This window comes from Hypoxylon trugodes (assembly GCF_022578975.1).
Source record: "Hypoxylon trugodes strain CBS 135444 unplaced genomic scaffold F4822scaffold_1, whole genome shotgun sequence".
In the NCBI taxonomy this organism is placed as follows: domain Eukaryota; kingdom Fungi; phylum Ascomycota; class Sordariomycetes; order Xylariales; family Hypoxylaceae; genus Hypoxylon; species Hypoxylon trugodes.
Window position 1 is genome coordinate 3,707,702 of NW_026250016.1, and position 16,599 is coordinate 3,724,300.

Consider the following 16,599-nt stretch of genomic DNA (forward strand, 5'->3'; position numbering starts at 1 on the left):
CATCGATCAAGGGATATTAACGTTGGCAGTGGCTAAAAGGGCAGGCACCTTCAGGGGTAATTGTAGGTACCTATTTAGCGTCGCTGTCTCTGAAATATAGCGGGAGGATAGCGGGGTTTACAGTACTAAATCGCCGATAGGTTGCACCTAAACCCCGACGTTTTGCACTGCAATAAACCGCCACCTTTTCCATCAAACCTTTTCATACATCATCATTCATTTCACGAGGACGACTATAACGTGCATTGCAAAGTTATATTCGTCGTATTGATTGATGCTTGAAGCATTCAATTTCAGGTGGTGTGATTCGCGCGACCACTTGTCGCACCCTCGAATCCAAGATGCCTTCCGGCTTCGAAAGGATCAACTCGAAGAAGTCTCAGCCAAATGATCGCATCGTGTTCATCAAACCCCTTGAAGGTCCTGATAAAGAAATCGCCCAGGATTTCTTAGAACGAATTGCGGCGCAATGTTGTAAATGCTATCTTCAATTATTGTCCAAGTTAAATTTGCTAACTTCTATTAGTGCCTGTTATGAGAGAACATCACCTCATTGTCACAGCCTTGGAAGAATACGAGCCGAATAGAGAATTTGTCGGTCGCAACTTCAACGGTGGTGAAGTTATACAGTTGGTGTTGAAGTCACAGCTTAATGGACGATGGCTTCCATTCAACTATGTCCAAATGGTCATGATGCATGAGTATGTTCCTATCCCAGCTCTTCTTTGTTCATACGTTAACATCGTTTTTAATTAGGTTAGCACATTGTAAACAGATGAATCATTCCAAGGCTTTTTGGGCTGTCAGAAACAAGTACGCCAATGAGATGAAGGTTTTGTGGTCTCGTGGCTACACCGGTGAAGGCTTGTGGGGAAAAGGCAGCGTCTTGGGCACTGGTGACTTGACGAATACGATACAGTCTGACGCGGAGTTGCCTGAACATACATGCGGAGGAACCTACCGTTCACAACCGAGGAAGCGAAGACCGAAGAAACAATTGACATATCAAGAGAGAAAGGAGCGACGAATTCTGAAGAAGTTTGGTGCTAATGGAGTCGTCCTCGGGGCGGACGATGATATCAAAACGGAGCTGGAACAGGGGAAGAAGAACCAAACAAAACCTCGGGTGGCAAAGAGCAAGCGAGGTCGAGAATTAAGGGCCGCCGCAGCCCTAGCTCGATTCGACCAACATAAGAAAGCAGAAGCTACCAAGTCCGAAGATGCTGATATTAAGGAAGAGGATGACAGCGACTATGAAACTGCGAGCGATGACGAAAACGAAGCCGCTGTCGACATAAACGGCCGGCGTCTTGTGGACAAGAAGGGACACAACTTGATAAAAGTGTGTGACGATGAGGACCCCAACGATGACGAAGCCCAGAACGAGCTTAGGGAGCTCTTCCAGACAACGCTCAAAGTCAAAATCGAGGATGATGGGAAATCAACGTTGACGGGAATCCAGTCCAAGACTCAGAAGACAACTTCGCGGCCCTTACTTCGAGCAAAATCCCAGGCTAAACTTCAGGCGACGCCCCAGAAATCACAGCCAATTCTTCGACTGAGTGAGAAATCAACCGTCCAAACTAATGTCCCTATTCAACTTACAGAGGAGGCAAGCAGTGGCACACCAACAGTTAATGTCACCGAGACCCAGGATGCAAAACCAGGCATCTGTACGATGTGCTCGTTTGATAATGGCCCCGACGTTACTATTTGCGGTGTTTGCTCCCATGTTATGGATTTAGACAAGGTGCCGAATACTTGGAAGTGCCAGAATTCATCTTGTAAAGACACCATGTATCTGAATGCTGGCGATTCCGGAGCTTGCGGGCTTTGCGGCCAACTCAAAGACGCAAAGTAAAGCCTTGAAGGGTATACCCCTCAAATCAACATCACTTGACAATATCCATCATATATGGATTTTATTGGATCGGCAATCGTCGAAATTTCAGGAAGGTGGAGAATGTTTCTATCCTATCTTCCTTGGTCTTTCCATTCATCGTTCAACTCCCTTGTCTAAATGCGCTTTTGTTACTAGTAACTGCATAAGTGCCAGGATTTCGTAAGCACATTCGCAGTGCTTGAATGAGGAGGTTACGAATAGAGTAGCAGTGGATTGTTCGGATGGCCTGTCGATACCTGGGTATGCGCATTTCTAGAAGAAGTAAGAAACATCCGGGCCAACAAGATGGCAGAGTTTCGGAAACATTGAAACAAACTAGGAGATGTGGACCGATATATTCTACCTCTCGTCGGTGTCGTGATGGCCCAATACCCCTGTATTAGCAGGGCGCCACTCGTTTCATCTTCACCGGACCCACCATCATCGTCCACTCTCGCATGTTTCCCCTGAAGAGCAACACAGGGAAAGGGAAAGTTATATTTGTGATCACCAGCGCTTATCTGGATAAGGCTGGAGAAGGAGATGACCCGTCCTTCCTATCGAGGCAGAGAAGTCGTAAATCCACCGTCATGATGCCGTTTGTTACTTAATGTTTTATTGTTACACCTTGCTTCATTCAATTTCCTTTGATACCCAGTTTTCCTTGAAGTTAGGGAGAGGAACGAAGGTATGAAAATGTACTGTAATATTTTCACTTTGCTATTCAGTTAGTTAGTTTGTTAGGGACCTAGTTGGTTTCCAAAATTGAATCTCGGAATCCCTCTGGTTCTATTTTGAAAACGGCCAAGCTGTGTTAGGTATTGTCTTGTCGGCAGGCCGGTGCCTCTACCAGCCTAGGGTCAGCAGGGCGGGTCAAGTACCCTACCCCAGACTGCCCTGATTAGGAATGGGGGGTCCGATTCTGCGTCACAGATTGATCGACAATCCAATGATCCGACTCGGTCGGCTGGGGTCTTAGTGTTCTCCGCCTGCAAGGTACAGGCTAGGATCGCCTTGTTAAGGACCTAGAAATAAGTTACGTTGCGCATAATCGTAGCGGTTCGTAGGCTATTGCTAGGTACAATTAGGTACATGGTTATAGAGAGTTGGCTGGGTGTGTTTGGCATGTACCGCCTCTCACTTCTTACTGCGCCGTGCCGTGTCGTGCCTGGCCTACGCAAGGTATGCAAGGTACAACCTAATCTAATGCTGTACTCTCTGTACATATGTACAGAGTTACAGAGTTTCGATCGTCCCATCTCCATCTCCTTTAAAACTCGGGCCTTTCTTCGTCTCAAAACTTCCCTTCATAAATCTTTCGTTTCTACATTAACGCCTTATCGGACCTACACTTTGTCGATCGATCTTCTTTCGATCTCCGTAAGGATTCATTTCAACTTCTTTTTTGGTTGAAGGTGCAGGTCACTCTGTTTTTGGTGTTCTCAATCTTCATTCTCCCGAGTTTTATAGGCGGACTAGACGTCTGTATCGAACATTCCTTGGAGCTCTCACTCGAACTTCTCCGTCCTCATTCCATTCCAACACACGCACGCTATTTTGTTTGTTCATATTCGCTTCTCTTCCCCTTCTTTCTAGCCAAATTCGAGCAAGTCTCTAAACAAGCGCCGAAATGCGTTCGACAACTCTTCAATCTCTTCTCTTTCTCGCTGGTGCGACTCTTTCTTTCGCTAGCCCGGTCTGGCCTCATTACTCGGTGGATAATGAGCACCTTGAGGTCCTAGCTCTACGAGCTTCAACGGCAGTGAACCCGGCCGCAGTTTCTGACGTGACGTGTACTGACCCGAACGTGTGAGTATCTCTAAAAACACACCAGTGCACGAGAAATCAGCTAATAAAAACGCAGCAAAATCGTGTCCCACGACCAGAACGTAGCGGAGCTGGGCATCTGCGGTGGCATAGCGGGCTCAATCCAAAAATGCGGCGGCGCACCTCAGACTACGACGGGCAAATCGGGCAGTGCTGAATTTACGCTGAGTACCGCGACAAAAGGCGCGACGATCAACATCTCCAAGGGCCGTTGGGAACAGTGCGTGCGCGCGGCCCGTGCGATATGCCCGACTGGAAGCATGAAGGGCACATGTGCAGGTGGTGCGTCGTCGGGCGATGTCAACTTTACCCTGGATTCGCCGTTATAAGGACGATGGACACAGCGGGGAATTGAGAGTTGGTTATATGAGGGTTAGGGGACCTGGGGATGGAAAAGAATAAGGGCGACATCATACGATCATGAACATCTTTTCTTGAAAAGTAAAATCCGACGAAAACCCAATTTCGGCGTGTGTATAAGGGTCCTAGATACCTTGGCGGGAACGGACTTCAGAGGCCCCGGGGCGTTCAATGGGTTCGAGACGATATCCTTCTTAAGCGGCATGTTGCTGCTCTGCATTTTGTCGAAAGACTTGTATAACAAAACATTGACGATTATTCCAGCTGAACTGGAATAGAGATAACCAAAACATATCAAAATCTGTATATTTTCAAACTGTTGGCCGTTTTGAGCATATTTCCTTTTCTCCTCTCTTTATTGTGACTTGTGAATTGGGTATCTTGTTGACAAATGCTTTTCCTTTTTCCATACTCCGTAGTACTCCGATGCATTTCGATACGATCATTACCACTCAGGGACTTGGCTCTTATATCATCTCTTGTCCCTATCTTTTCCACTTCTAGGACTCCGGGTAGTCTCTTCTTAACTCCATATACTGACCCAAAGCTCACAGCCCATACCGCGTAACACACTCTTCGCGATGCGTTTCCAAACAATCTAACGCGCACACACGAATGCCACACTTCATACACCGCACGCGTCCCCAGTATCCGCATACTTCGCAGAATACTCGCGCGGGGTATCTCTTACTCCCCATACCCTCATCCTCCAGTGTCCAGCGTCCCCTCGCCTCGGTATAATTCAACGGCGGAGCAGCTAACAGGGCTTTTAACTCTGCATCTGTCGGTAGGGGAGGTACGCGGGATTCAAGTAATGGGTCGCCGTCGAGTGGGTGTTCGGGTGGGTATCCCGGGCGGGAGTAGGGCGTTAGGAGGGTAGATGGGTTATCCTCTTGGTCTTGGTCGGACGGTGGCGCGTCGAGCATTTCGATATCGTCTTCTTGTTTTACAGGCGTAGCTTTCGATATAGACGCTGAGCGAGACGTAGATTTCGCCGCCTTTTTGTTTCCTTTCTGCTGCGTCTGTTTCTCTACTATCGTTCCTCGTCTCGAACTACCTCCCGCCGCCGCACTAGCACCCGCAGCCGCACCACCTCCACCAGTGGTAGTAGTAGCTCCCCCCTGCGCACCAAGCGCCTCAAAATCATCCAAATGATTCGCAAACGTCTTCTGGCTCTGCAATATCCTCCTCACATTCGGAGTATGTTTCCTAACCGCCTTATTCCCACTCCTAACCGCCGCCGGTATCGGTATCCCACTCGCATCCCTATGATAATTATCCCGATCCAACGCTTCGATCTCCCGGCGTAACTTTGCTTCTTGTCGCGCGTCGGCGTCGGCGTACAGCGCGGATGTACTAGCTTGGTTCGCGTTGCGCGCGGCTCGTTTGCGGTTCCCGGGTTGGATTTGGGTGGATGGGTGGGGTCCTGTGTCGGGGACGTAGGCCCATCCTGGGGCGTTGGTTGTTTTTGTGCTTGCTAGTTCTATTACGCCGAAGTTGTTCATTGTTACGGTTGTTGTAGGAGGAAGAGTTATGAATTAGGTATGATGGATAGCTTTTTGGAAGGGAATCCATGGTGGGGCATTTATTTACGTAACAGATATCAATTTATGTGCGATAACTATGTATGTATCAGTATTATTCATAATACGAGTCCTATTTCTCTCGATTTCAACCGATTATAAGTCTTGTAAACTTGATTTTGATGTAATATTTTAAGATTATGGTATTAGGAGAATTGATATGAGTTAAATTATGTGTGTTGAAGAAATTTAAGAGCACAGCTGCCTATATGCATGCATCCGGTTCGTCCACTCGTGATAATATGTGGGCACAGAAGTATAGGGGAATTTAAGTAACAGTTTACTAGAGCAAGCCTTGAGGTAGCAAAGTATAATGGGCTCAGAAAAGTATAGCTAACCGTTCCATCCGTATGCAGTATTCAGACGCCAAGCAAGATTTCTCATCCAACTCCCAGCTATGCTAGACCCCTGAATCACAAATGCTGCTCAACCTTAGATTTTCTCGTATTTTGGAGTGTACCCCTTTCACTCATCGTCCATCTTCTCTGCAGCAGCCTCCCAATCATCCTCGATGGGCTCCTGCTCAACCTTCTTCGGTTCCTTTCTCAAAGCCACGAATCCACTACGTAACGGTGCTGAGGAAGGAACCGGAGTAGCAGCTGGCTTTGGGCGAGCCGAGCGGCGTATAACGGCGCTCCAACCCCCTTCACTTCTAGCCTGATCTTTGTCGGTGCGAGTTACGTTCAAATTGTCATCGACGTGACAGAGAGAAACATCGCGAGCTAGATTTGAAGAACGGACAATGTTCAATACAACAGGCTTAAGAGACTTCAAAGCCTCCTCGAAGTTCTGTTGCCTCCAAGAACCAGAAGTCTTGATGACAATATCATCAGGCAAAAAGTTCGTCTGGAACTTTATATTAGGATGAACCGCGTATGCCTTCTGAAGTGCTGAATCCAGCTCCTCTATAGTCAGGCCAAATTGTGGCGTAGACAGAAGCAGCGCATTGAACGGCTTCTTTACAATAGAATTTTCACTAGCCAATGCTAGTGGTTGTGCTGAGCTTCGTTGCGCCGAATCTTTAATGGATAAAGATTGTGACAATGTCTTCGTTGGTGCTGACACGAATCGTGGAGTCTTAAAAAGAACAACGTGTCTATGAGGCTCGGGATCAGCACTTTCGCTATCGAACCCGAAATCTTCAGCAAGAGAATGAAGAAATGCTCTTTGCGAAGACTTCATTGGCTTGAATCGAAGCGTTTTCTGGGTCGGATCCGCAGCGAAGAGACGAAATTCTCGTTCGTATGTCTGTGCAAACTCGCGGGATTTCTTGTAAAACATGAGGGTTGTATCGGAGTAGGGTACATGATCATCCGTGTAGGTTTGTGGATCTACGTCCAGTGCATCTGCCAAACGAGCATTGCGTTGCAAACGGAGACATTCTTCATCGCAAGCAAGAGTTTCTCGAGATGGAAACGGGTTCTTCGCGGTAGCCATGCATCTTACTTCCCGTTTCCTGCGTTGGCAATCGCATGTAATAAAGGTCTTCGCCTGACAAGGCTTATCTTCTTTACAAGAAGATGGAGAATGACACGGCTCAACATCTAAATGGCCACACTTCCTCATCTTGCCACAAGGTTGCCTACAACGAGATCCCGGAACATCGGCATCCTCGCATGCACCCGGGTGGCAGGTCATCCTGCATGCATGACTACCGCATTTCAGTTTTCGACCACAGGGTAAACCACATCGTGGCTCTTCGAACCAACAAGGTTGGTTTTTGAGCGTCTTCTTCCCGCAGACGCATTGCTTCTCAACAAGGAATGGGCATTTCGGGCAAGATTCTCTATCAGTATGGCAATTATGGGATACCTGGGGGTGTCCACACGGTCGAGGCCTTGTACACGCGAAATTGCATTCCGGAGGTTCTGTGCCACAAGGTTGAGGCGGTTGGAGAGTAGTTCGGCCGCAATTGCAACTGATCTCTTCGAATATGGCCTCAGGGCAAGAAGGACAAGTCCCTCTGTGACACATTTGCTCACACTGATGCCTTCCGCATTTTAAATCCCGTCCACATGTTCGCGTACATATGTGTTCCGCCTCGATTTCGTCGTTCGCGGGACCGGCGTTTCGATTCTTTCGCTTTGACGCTACTACTCGTTCCGCCGCCCTCTTTTCTCCAGGGCAACAACGTTCACCATGTTCATGTCTGCCGCAATTGAGCTGGGCACGACAGATCTTCATGCATTCGGGCGTTTCTATTGTGCCTTGGTGACAGACTGAGGTCACCTTTGTTCGACCGCATCTGCAGGTAATTTCCATACTTTGCAAACATGGCGCACACGGGCCGGAATGACAGTTGAACTGACAAGAATGACCGCACGGCAATGGTTTGTTACACTTATTTCCGCAAGTAGGAATTGGATCTTCACAAGTCTCCCTAGGTTGATTGAGTATATCTGCGAGGTCTGTTTGACCGCATGGGCAATGTGTAATCAGATCAAGAGATAATGGACAACGTGCCTCATTTTCATCTTGAGGATGACATCCCTTTTCGCAACGGTGTTTTCCGCAATCAAATACCCTGTCGCAGACATTTTCGCAACCGAAAGTGCCCCAATACCAATTCTCAATCAATTCGTCGTTCTTCGGGACGTCACCTTCAACCTGGCCATGGTTATAAGATTCCTTTTTCTCGCCACGCTGTTCGCAAGGAATTTCTCTAGCCTCTTTGCCGCAGTAGCAGAAAGACAAAATAGGAATCTCGCAGCTTCCACAAAGACCCGGGTGGCATTCTTTTTGACACTCGTGATCTCCACAAGGTAGCAAATCCCCGCATATCTCATGACAGCTCCATCCATGTGTATAATTCGTCTCACTACAGCGTTTTGTAGTTATGTTTTTACCACAAAAACATGGTTGAGACGGGCCCATAGCTAAACATGGCGGGCAGGGTCCTGCATGACATTTTAGGGTACATGGATGTGGACAATTTGCTCTCGGTTTTGAGCAAGATTGTCCACAGCTGTGAGGATCAAGGCCAGGTATTGATCTAGGATTGAACTCCTTGCCGCACCAGCAATGATAAGTCGAGGGCTCTTCTGTTATGTTGGAGTTGCATCCTGGGCACCTCCAGTTAATTTGTTCTTCGTCTGAAGTCCTTGTTCGATTCGAGAACCACTTCTTAACACATGACATATGGGACACTGTCCAACATATAGAACATGACCAGATTTTCGAGTTCGGTAAGACTTCATTAGTGCATATAACGCACTCATACTGGCCGTTCTGAATATCCTCGTGGATTCTCGTGGAAAGATCAGAAGCCGTCGATTTTGAAGCTCTGGGTTTAAGATTGGTTTTAGCTTGCTGCTGCTTCTTAGGCGCACTGTTGCTATTTCCATACGATGATTGGCCAGGTACGAATTCTTGAGCACCGGCACTCAATTGTGTTGGGCTCGGAGTGCTAGATTCTCCGGCCTCGATGTTAGCCGTCAGATGACCTCCAAAAGTTCGTGGCTGGGCCAATGTCGCTCTACGAGCATTTCTATTGCCTCCCCTTCCAATCCCTCTGGTAGTTCTTCGTCCTCTCTCGCTGCCGCGACTGCTCTGATCTGAAGGAGTAGGGGTTGAAGAATTTGCTAAATGTGCCTCGTTTCTTTGAACCCCTTGCTGGCCACGAGGGCGCCGACTTCCGCGACCACCGCGGTTTCCATTGTCTCTTGAAGATCTTCCACCCCCAGGACGATTTTGTGTTGTTGAATTCGATGATTGTGCTTCTAAAGCCGCAGGTTGTTGACCCTCCATGATCGTTCCGTCTGCTGTAATAACCGAGTTTGACCAAATAAAATCCAGGATTTGTCGGCAAATAGGCCTATGCCAAGCCCGCCGTTATGATGCGCTTTTCGAAATATAGCGACTTCGATATATGTAAGAAACCGACTTTTTGTTGATGCAAATGCTCCAAAACAAATTGAACGCGGCGTTGCAAGAATAGGAGTATGTGAAACAAGGATATGTAGAAAGGGAGTCGATAAGAAAATCCGTGAATTATCGCAATTGGGTTTGAGTCACAATTCACGAAGTCATATGTTAGTGTGGCGATGAAGACGGCGGGATGCCAGGATGCTTACCCTTGAAGGCTCAAAGCTATGAGTCAACAATGAAATAAAAAGGCCAAACCTAAACTCGGATTTGAGCGCGGCGTCATAGCTACTTCCATAGGGGCTCGGGTCCCTGTAGATTATAGGGCAATTGCCCACTATCCTACTTTTCCGGCGTTACCTGATTGGATAATCAGGCCAATCCGCTAATCTACGGGTGCCTTCCCGCCCGCTCAGGTGCCAACCTTAAATCCCTAGGCCAATACCTAATTGGGGGCGGAAGCCGGAGGATTAAGTCCCGACCTTGGGAGCCAAACCTCAAACTTCCTGCATGACCATTAACGCTTTTTTCCCCTTAAACATAATCACGATCGTGATATTGTTTGGAAGACGTTTCCTCCCATTTTCGATTTAGAAAAGGAGGGAAGGCCGTGACTTGGTGTCAGATACCTATCGAGCAATATTGAATACTTCCAAGTTCGTTGTTCAATTGACGGCGCAAAGAAAGCCATCGCCAGGCCCCTTTTCTAGGTGTTGGTTTGCACTTCTTAGCAAGCATATCCGCACACCCTCCCAAATCCACACATTCCAGAGCCAACATATATTATAACTAGATGGAGAACATCGGCAGAATTGCTTTTCCTTCCCCAAGCCAGCGGGCGGGGTTGGTGTCTATGTGGCTGAGACAATGTGCAGGCAGAATTCCCCACGAACTCCGGACTTTATCGAAGTGAAAGCAACTAATGATGATTTCGGCCCTTTTCAATAGAGGCCGTATGCTTTAGCTGTCATCACTAGATTTTCAGCTTATCGACATGTCCAACTACTTACGTCCTTAAGCCTAGACTGATCTTCATGCAACTTACACACAGCTTCAAACACTATTGTCTTATCACGTGTTTGTTCATGGAGCGGGATCTTTGGTCAATGCAAGCATCTCCATCACTATCACCGGCTGGCTTCGTCTTGGCCGCATATTCTTGCAGTTTGGTCAGATACGATGTACTCCGAATAAAAGGGGTGGCAAACAATCGTACTGAAATTTCAGATCCTTTGAAGGCGCCACAATAGTCCTTCACCTGCACCCAATCTGAACCGGGCTGAGTTTTTTTTTTTTTTTCGGGCGTTTCTGATGTGATGGTACTCTAGGGTTACAGAATACAGCCACCCGAGATGATACACAAACCGAACACTCTAAGGACCAAACACGCAGGCTCCGGTCGCGAACGAGCTGGCCCATTGCCGCCCTATTTGATTAGAATCCGGCCAATTGCCTATAATTTTTCACAGGGAAGCAACCGTGCTACAAAGTATGTCGGCGTAACAGCTATAGACCGATAGCCACCTTAAAGCTGATATCGTGCGATCATCAGGTCCACGTCCGAAAAAGGAGTAGCCAATGCAAGCTGACCCTACAAACGGATGCGTATCCGCAAGAGTAATGAGCTATCGTTAGTCTTAGTAATGGTGGTGTCGTTCTTCCAAAGGCAATTATTGTCGACGTCGCTCCAGGGCTTCATTTACATTCCTCTACTCGCAGGAAGTTGCCTCTCAGCTATTTTCCGAGTTAAAGTATTCGCAGGAACATTAGCGGTTGATGCATGCGTTGGCCTTCTAGAGTCAAATTTAGCAGCAAAAAGCAACCCCATAAGATGAAGCATCCTACGGTTACAATCTTCCTGCAGCGCATAATCCACACAGCGACAAAACCACACTATGATTGGCTTGGGCAAGATAGGAAAGAGATATACAAGCAAGATATATGCAGCCGACCTCGTATGCACATCTGACGCTACTGCTCCAACCAGAGGGTAAGGTCAGAAAATGTCTCCTACCTAATAGGTTCTCCATCCGCGTTTTATTCGAATTGCAGTAAAATCCGACGTCAACTGTTTACTACCCTATACGACAGCCTATCATATTTCTCAGGGCGATATAATACCAAATATTAACGGACATCCCTACATGACTAGCAAAGTCATATACATGTAGGTTATTGTCTACATCATGGTAGCCAGTACCTAGGTACCTAACCTTTCAAGCCTAGATGTACCGCCGCCACTACGGTATCATAGGCTCTTTCTCAAAGCGGTGTGAACTAATTTCATCACTGCTACTTAGGTGGCGTACAATCACGAAAATTTAACTAGATTTTCGTGGAGAGAGACAACGCCAATATGACGATGCAGCCATATCCATATGGGGTAAATTAGATGGCTTGGGTAGTTTGGTGAGGCTGACTTGACCCTTGAGACTAGGAACGGTTCGCGCCGGTGATGCCCCTGTCGAAAGCCCACGCTATCAAACTGATCTCGACCTACTCAACATGATCAGCCCTTGTACCATACACCATACCATCTTCGTTCATAACACCCTGCATCTGCATACAATATATGCGATCCTCAAGCGCTAATATACTCCTTTATAGAAGGTAACGTATTATCTATAGGCTTCTGTAAGCCTTAAGTCTCCCTTTCTAAAGGAATTATCCTGTGATAACTGATATTACCCCTGTTGCCATGCGTGGTTCCACTGTTTAACCCCTGGACTTCGTATCGATGATCCGCCCCCACCGTCGGCTAGTCTCCGAGATTTCGGTAGGTTTAGGGCCTGGGTATCCAGGTATGCATCTTGTTAATCGAACCTACCAAACAACTCGGCTAATCCAAAAGACGATGTCACTTTCTAGATTCGGGTTCGTTGTCAGCAGGTTCGCACCTGAGCAAGAAGGAAAGTGAAAGAAGAAAAATTCTAATTCCCACTGACCAAGCCTTACATGCTCTGACATTTAGTTTTCCCCGGCATATGATAATTCTATCAAGCGATAGTAACTAATGCGGCTGTCGTTCCTACCTGGGTACTATCCTTCTTGGTTGGACTGGCAGGCGGACCCTTGTTTATGCTGCATCAATAGAAGGGGTTACAGTGAGGTCTAGCCGAGTCTATCTATCATGAAGACTACGAGCTGATATCTTCTTACATAGTAAGTCTATATATATTCCTCTGTATGACGTTTTGATAACCATTATGACGGTTTATATAATCTCTATCCTTTGGAATTTTGATTATCCCCTTTTTGAATTTGACTTTCCGAGTAGGGTCTAGAGCTACTCGCGAGGAAGCTTTCCACCATGTGGAATACTCAGGCTTTCCTAATTTTATCACCCTTTTTATGCCTTACCCCGGTCCTCTCCTCTTCAGCTCAGATACCAATAATAACATCTAATAAACTAAACGAAGCATGGCAGTATCATGGCTGCTACGTGTAAGGCACCAAGGAACCCCAAGTTTCGATCCTTGATACTAAATTCCTGTCAGCGATGACGGACAGACAGTCAATGGAGCCACAACGACGTCCAACTCTATGACCATTGAGAAATGCGTCGAATTCTGTAGTGATAAGAGATTCCGTTATGCTGGAACCGAAAACCACAATGAATGCTGTGGGTTTCTCCTTCGCCTTTACGGAGTTACACTAACAGTGATTAGATTGTGGAAATGAGCTGCCTATTGATGTTGAAGAAGATGTGGACTTAACAAAATGCGGAGGTGCAAACAGGTTGACGTTATTCTTCAAATCACACATCATATCACCCCAGCCAAATACTGGTATTGCGAATTGGACGCATATTGGCTGTTACTCGTGAGTAATTGCCATCTTATTCAAGGCTAATTTAACAACAAATGACCTATAACGGTTAACAAAAATTTCGCAGTCAAGATGCTGTCGGATCCGGCTTGATATCCAGAGCGCCTGTTCCCGAGTCACAGGTAGATGGGGCTAGTTGCACAGGCGTTTGCCATGAAGCTGGCTACACTATAGCCGGCACCAAGGACGGTGGCGAATGCTGTAAGTCACCCCTTGGACATATATGAGACTATGGTAGCTCACCCGTGATAGACTGCGGCAACTCTTTTGAAGATAGCGCCGTAACGGCCGATGGCGGGTGCAATATTGCCTGTAATGTATGATTCCCCGGAATTACGCACCCGATGCCTCTCCATCCTCTATTCGTGGCGTGCTTTGGAGCTTGTTGGTCACCCATCAGCTTACGAGGGAGCCTCGTGATGCATATGCCGCGTTAAAACTTTATTGCTACGTGAATAGCAACGGCTGACCTGATTGTATAGGGTAATAAATCCGAAGTATGTGGAGGGTCAAGCCAGTTAAACGTATATCGAAACGATATGAAATATCCAGCTTTCATTAAGAGTCCCAGTGCCACCATTGCCAAAAGAGCAGCCACTGATACGAGTAGCGCCTCCGTTGCCACACCTACTTCACCCATACAGCCTTCAACCATAAGTAATTATAATTGGTACGGCTGCCAAACTGAAGCGAGTAACATCCGAGCGCTAAGTTTATACACATACGCCGATGATGGGATGACATTGGAAACTTGCCAAGTTTTTTGTGATGCTAAAGGTACGACATACTTCGGCGTCGAATATGCCAGGGAATGCTATTGCGGTAATAAATTCGAAACGGGATCCGCCGAAGCCCCTGAGAGTGATTGCAGCATGCTCTGTGGCGGAGACCAGTTAGAATATTGCGGTGGTAGCAATCGACTATCTGTCTACGTCAAAAACGGAACCTCGACTCCAACAAGCTCCTCTAGCGCACCTGGCGGTCCGAGTGCTACTAGCAGCGACCCAGGAACGCCGATAGCAACTGGATTTCCCGACGGTTGGACTGACCAGGGCTGCTGGCAAGATGGACCAAATGGTCGTATCATGCCAACTTTCCAAGCCCCAGACGATCCCGAGTTAACGCCACAGAAATGCGCACAGCTCTGTTCTGGTGATGGCTACACTGTCTCAGGAACGGAGTATTATACACAGTGTTTCTGTAGCAATGCCATCTACAACGGCGGTGTCGCAGATAACGACACGACAAAATGCTCAACCCCCTGCGGAGGTGACAGTAACTCTATGTGTGGCGGCTCTGGATACTTGAGTATCTATTCAAAAGGCACACCCCAGGTATACAAAGACCCAACACCTAGCAGTGATATTGCGAATTGGACGTATCAGGGCTGCTATGAGGACAATGTCAACAACAAACGAACCCTTTTCTGGGCACTTACTTTTGCCAACACTATGACCCCTGATCAATGCTTAAGCAAGTGTGCTTCCTTCGGCTATGCCGCTGCGGGTCTAGAGTATGGTGATGAGTGTTACTGTGGTGACCCAATAGACGTTGATACCTCAGGCGCCACAAAGAGGCCGGAGAGTGAATGCAATGTCGTCTGCGCCGGAGACGCGTCTTCCATATGTGGTGGTGGCGCTCGGCTTTCGATGTACTATTGGAATGACTCGACACCTCTATATGTATTTCATTACCCTGAAGGAAATAACGCCGGAACATACTCAAACTTAGTCGGCGGTGTCGTCACCCCTCTGATGACCATGCAGTCGATCACCGGCAAGGTCACGTTCTTAGAGAAATGGGGAACCGGCCTCGCGAACAGCACTGGCGCATACGAGCTCGACCTTACGCAACTCGGCGACTTCGATGCCGCCTGGAGAACCATGCATGTCAAGACGGACATTTTCTGCTCCGCTGGTCTTATTCTTCCAGACAAAGCTGCAAGACAGCTCACTGTCGGTGGTTGGTCCCTCGACTCCACGTACGGTATCCGCCTGTATATACCAGATGGATCGGATGGCGTCAAAGGAACTAATGACTGGCAAGAAAATGTCAACGAACTCAAACTTCAAAAAGGGCGATGGTATCCTAGTGCTATGGTTATGGCCAACGGATCCATTCTAGTTGTAGGTGGTGAGATTGGTTCAAATGATAAACCTGAGCCCTCGCTTGAGCTTCTACCCCAAGTCGGACCGGCACTTTACATGGACTGGCTTGAACGTACGGACCCGAACAACTTGTATCCGTTCCTTTCAGTCCTGCCTGGCGGCGGCATCTTCGTCGCATACTGGAACGAGGCTAGGATTTTGGATGAGGTCACCTTTGACACTACAAAGACCTTACCTAATATGCCTGGTGCTGTCAACGATGATCTTGGCGGCCGTACTTATCCTCTCGAGGGAGCGTCCGTACTCCTACCCCAGTTTGCGCCTTACACTGACCCTCTAGGTGTGCTCATGTGTGGTGGTTCCACCACTGGCGGCTCTGCTCTGGACAACTGCGTCTCCATATATCCCGAAGCCGCCGAACCCACCTGGACACTCGAGCGAATGCCCTCCAAGCGAGTTCTCAGTTGCATGGCTCCGCTACCAGATGGCACTTACCTTATCGCCAACGGCGCCCACCAAGGCGTCGCCGGATTCGGTCTCGCCGATGATCCTAACTACAACGCTCTACTATATGATCCCTTCCAACCTATCGGTTCCCGCATCTCCGTCATGGCCAACACGACTGTCGCGCGTTTGTACCATAGCGAAGCCATCACATTGCTCGACGGCCGCGTACTGATCACCGGTTCCGACCCGCAGGACGGGAAACACCCACAGGAGATCCGCGTTGAAGTGTTCACCCCGCCATATCTATACAGCGACAAGCCGCGCCCATCTTTTACTATTACTAATAAAGATTGGGATTACGGCGACAAAGTCACATTCGAATTAGGCGCAGCACCGACTGGAAAGATACAAGTCTCCCTGCTCGGCGCCGTATCAAGTACACATGGAAATTCAATGGGCGCGAGGACCCTATTCCCAGATGTAGCGTGTGACGGCACGACGTGTACAGTTACGGCACCGCCGAGGGTATATATAGCGCCTGCTGGTTGGTATCAGATGTATGTCTTGCAGGATAGCATTCCAGCCGTGGGCACGTATGTCAGGATTGGAGGGGACCCCGGGCAATTAGGGAATTGGCCGCCAGGTGATGACTTCACGAGGCCGGGGATGTGAACGGATGGGTTGGTTTGTGTATTGTCGT

General features: G+C 47.9%; 5 protein-coding genes across 5 annotated transcripts; 3 read left to right on the forward strand and 2 right to left on the reverse strand.

Annotated features, from left to right (window-relative positions):
* Positions 1-193: 193 nt before the first annotated feature.
* F4822DRAFT_37425 (WLM-domain-containing protein) lies at positions 194-1,993 on the forward strand. The gene is made up of 3 exons (XM_051456312.1): positions 194-474; positions 527-701; positions 757-1,993. Exons 1-3 carry the CDS (start codon positions 342-344, stop codon positions 1,859-1,861), a joined length of 1,413 nt encoding a protein of 470 aa, XP_051319901.1. The 5' UTR covers positions 194-341; the 3' UTR covers positions 1,862-1,993.
* A 1,411-nt stretch (positions 1,994-3,404) lies between these two features.
* F4822DRAFT_37434 (uncharacterized protein) lies at positions 3,405-4,328 on the forward strand. The gene is made up of 2 exons (XM_051456315.1): positions 3,405-3,691; positions 3,747-4,328. Exons 1-2 carry the CDS (start codon positions 3,513-3,515, stop codon positions 4,036-4,038), a joined length of 471 nt encoding a protein of 156 aa, XP_051319902.1. The 5' UTR covers positions 3,405-3,512; the 3' UTR covers positions 4,039-4,328.
* Positions 4,157-5,589, reverse strand: F4822DRAFT_37429 (uncharacterized protein). The gene has a single exon (XM_051456314.1). It carries the CDS (start codon positions 5,572-5,574, stop codon positions 4,618-4,620), a length of 957 nt encoding a protein of 318 aa, XP_051319903.1. The 5' UTR covers positions 5,575-5,589; the 3' UTR covers positions 4,157-4,617.
* A 135-nt stretch (positions 5,590-5,724) lies between these two features.
* Positions 5,725-9,843, reverse strand: F4822DRAFT_38126 (uncharacterized protein). Its single transcript, XM_051456408.1, has 2 exons — positions 9,726-9,843; positions 5,725-9,511 (listed from the first exon to the last, which is right to left on the reverse strand). Exon 2 carries the CDS (start codon positions 9,397-9,399, stop codon positions 6,118-6,120), a length of 3,282 nt encoding a protein of 1,093 aa, XP_051319904.1. The 5' UTR covers positions 9,400-9,511; positions 9,726-9,843; the 3' UTR covers positions 5,725-6,117.
* Positions 9,844-12,826: 2,983 nt separating this feature from the next.
* Positions 12,827-16,571, forward strand: F4822DRAFT_435870 (putative glyoxal oxidase; the record flags this gene model as incomplete). Its single annotated transcript, XM_051462249.1, has 6 exons — positions 12,827-12,960; positions 13,014-13,138; positions 13,185-13,338; positions 13,412-13,545; positions 13,597-13,661; positions 13,827-16,571. The coding sequence occupies 6 exons, from the start codon at positions 12,827-12,829 to the stop codon at positions 16,569-16,571; spliced, it is 3,357 nt and encodes a 1,118-aa protein (XP_051319905.1).
* Between the last annotated feature and the right edge of the window lie 28 nt (positions 16,572-16,599).

Bases quoted from the DNA above. Each gene is read 5' to 3' on its own strand.
- F4822DRAFT_37425 (XM_051456312.1), top strand. From the start codon at position 342: ATGCCTTCCGGCTTCGAAAGGATCAACTCGAAGAAGTCTCAGCCAAAT. The intron at 475-526 runs GTAAATGCTATC...AACTTCTATTAG, and splicing joins ACGAATTGCGGCGCAATGTT to TGCCTGTTATGAGAGAACAT. The intron at 702-756 runs GTATGTTCCTAT...GTTTTTAATTAG, and splicing joins CAAATGGTCATGATGCATGA to GTTAGCACATTGTAAACAGA.
- F4822DRAFT_37434 (XM_051456315.1), top strand. From the start codon at position 3,513: ATGCGTTCGACAACTCTTCAATCTCTTCTCTTTCTCGCTGGTGCGACT. The intron at 3,692-3,746 runs GTGAGTATCTCT...ATAAAAACGCAG, and splicing joins ACGTGTACTGACCCGAACGT to CAAAATCGTGTCCCACGACC.
- F4822DRAFT_37429 (XM_051456314.1), bottom strand. From the start codon at position 5,574: ATGAACAACTTCGGCGTAATAGAACTAGCAAGCACAAAAACAACCAAC.
- F4822DRAFT_38126 (XM_051456408.1), bottom strand. From the start codon at position 9,399: ATGGAGGGTCAACAACCTGCGGCTTTAGAAGCACAATCATCGAATTCA.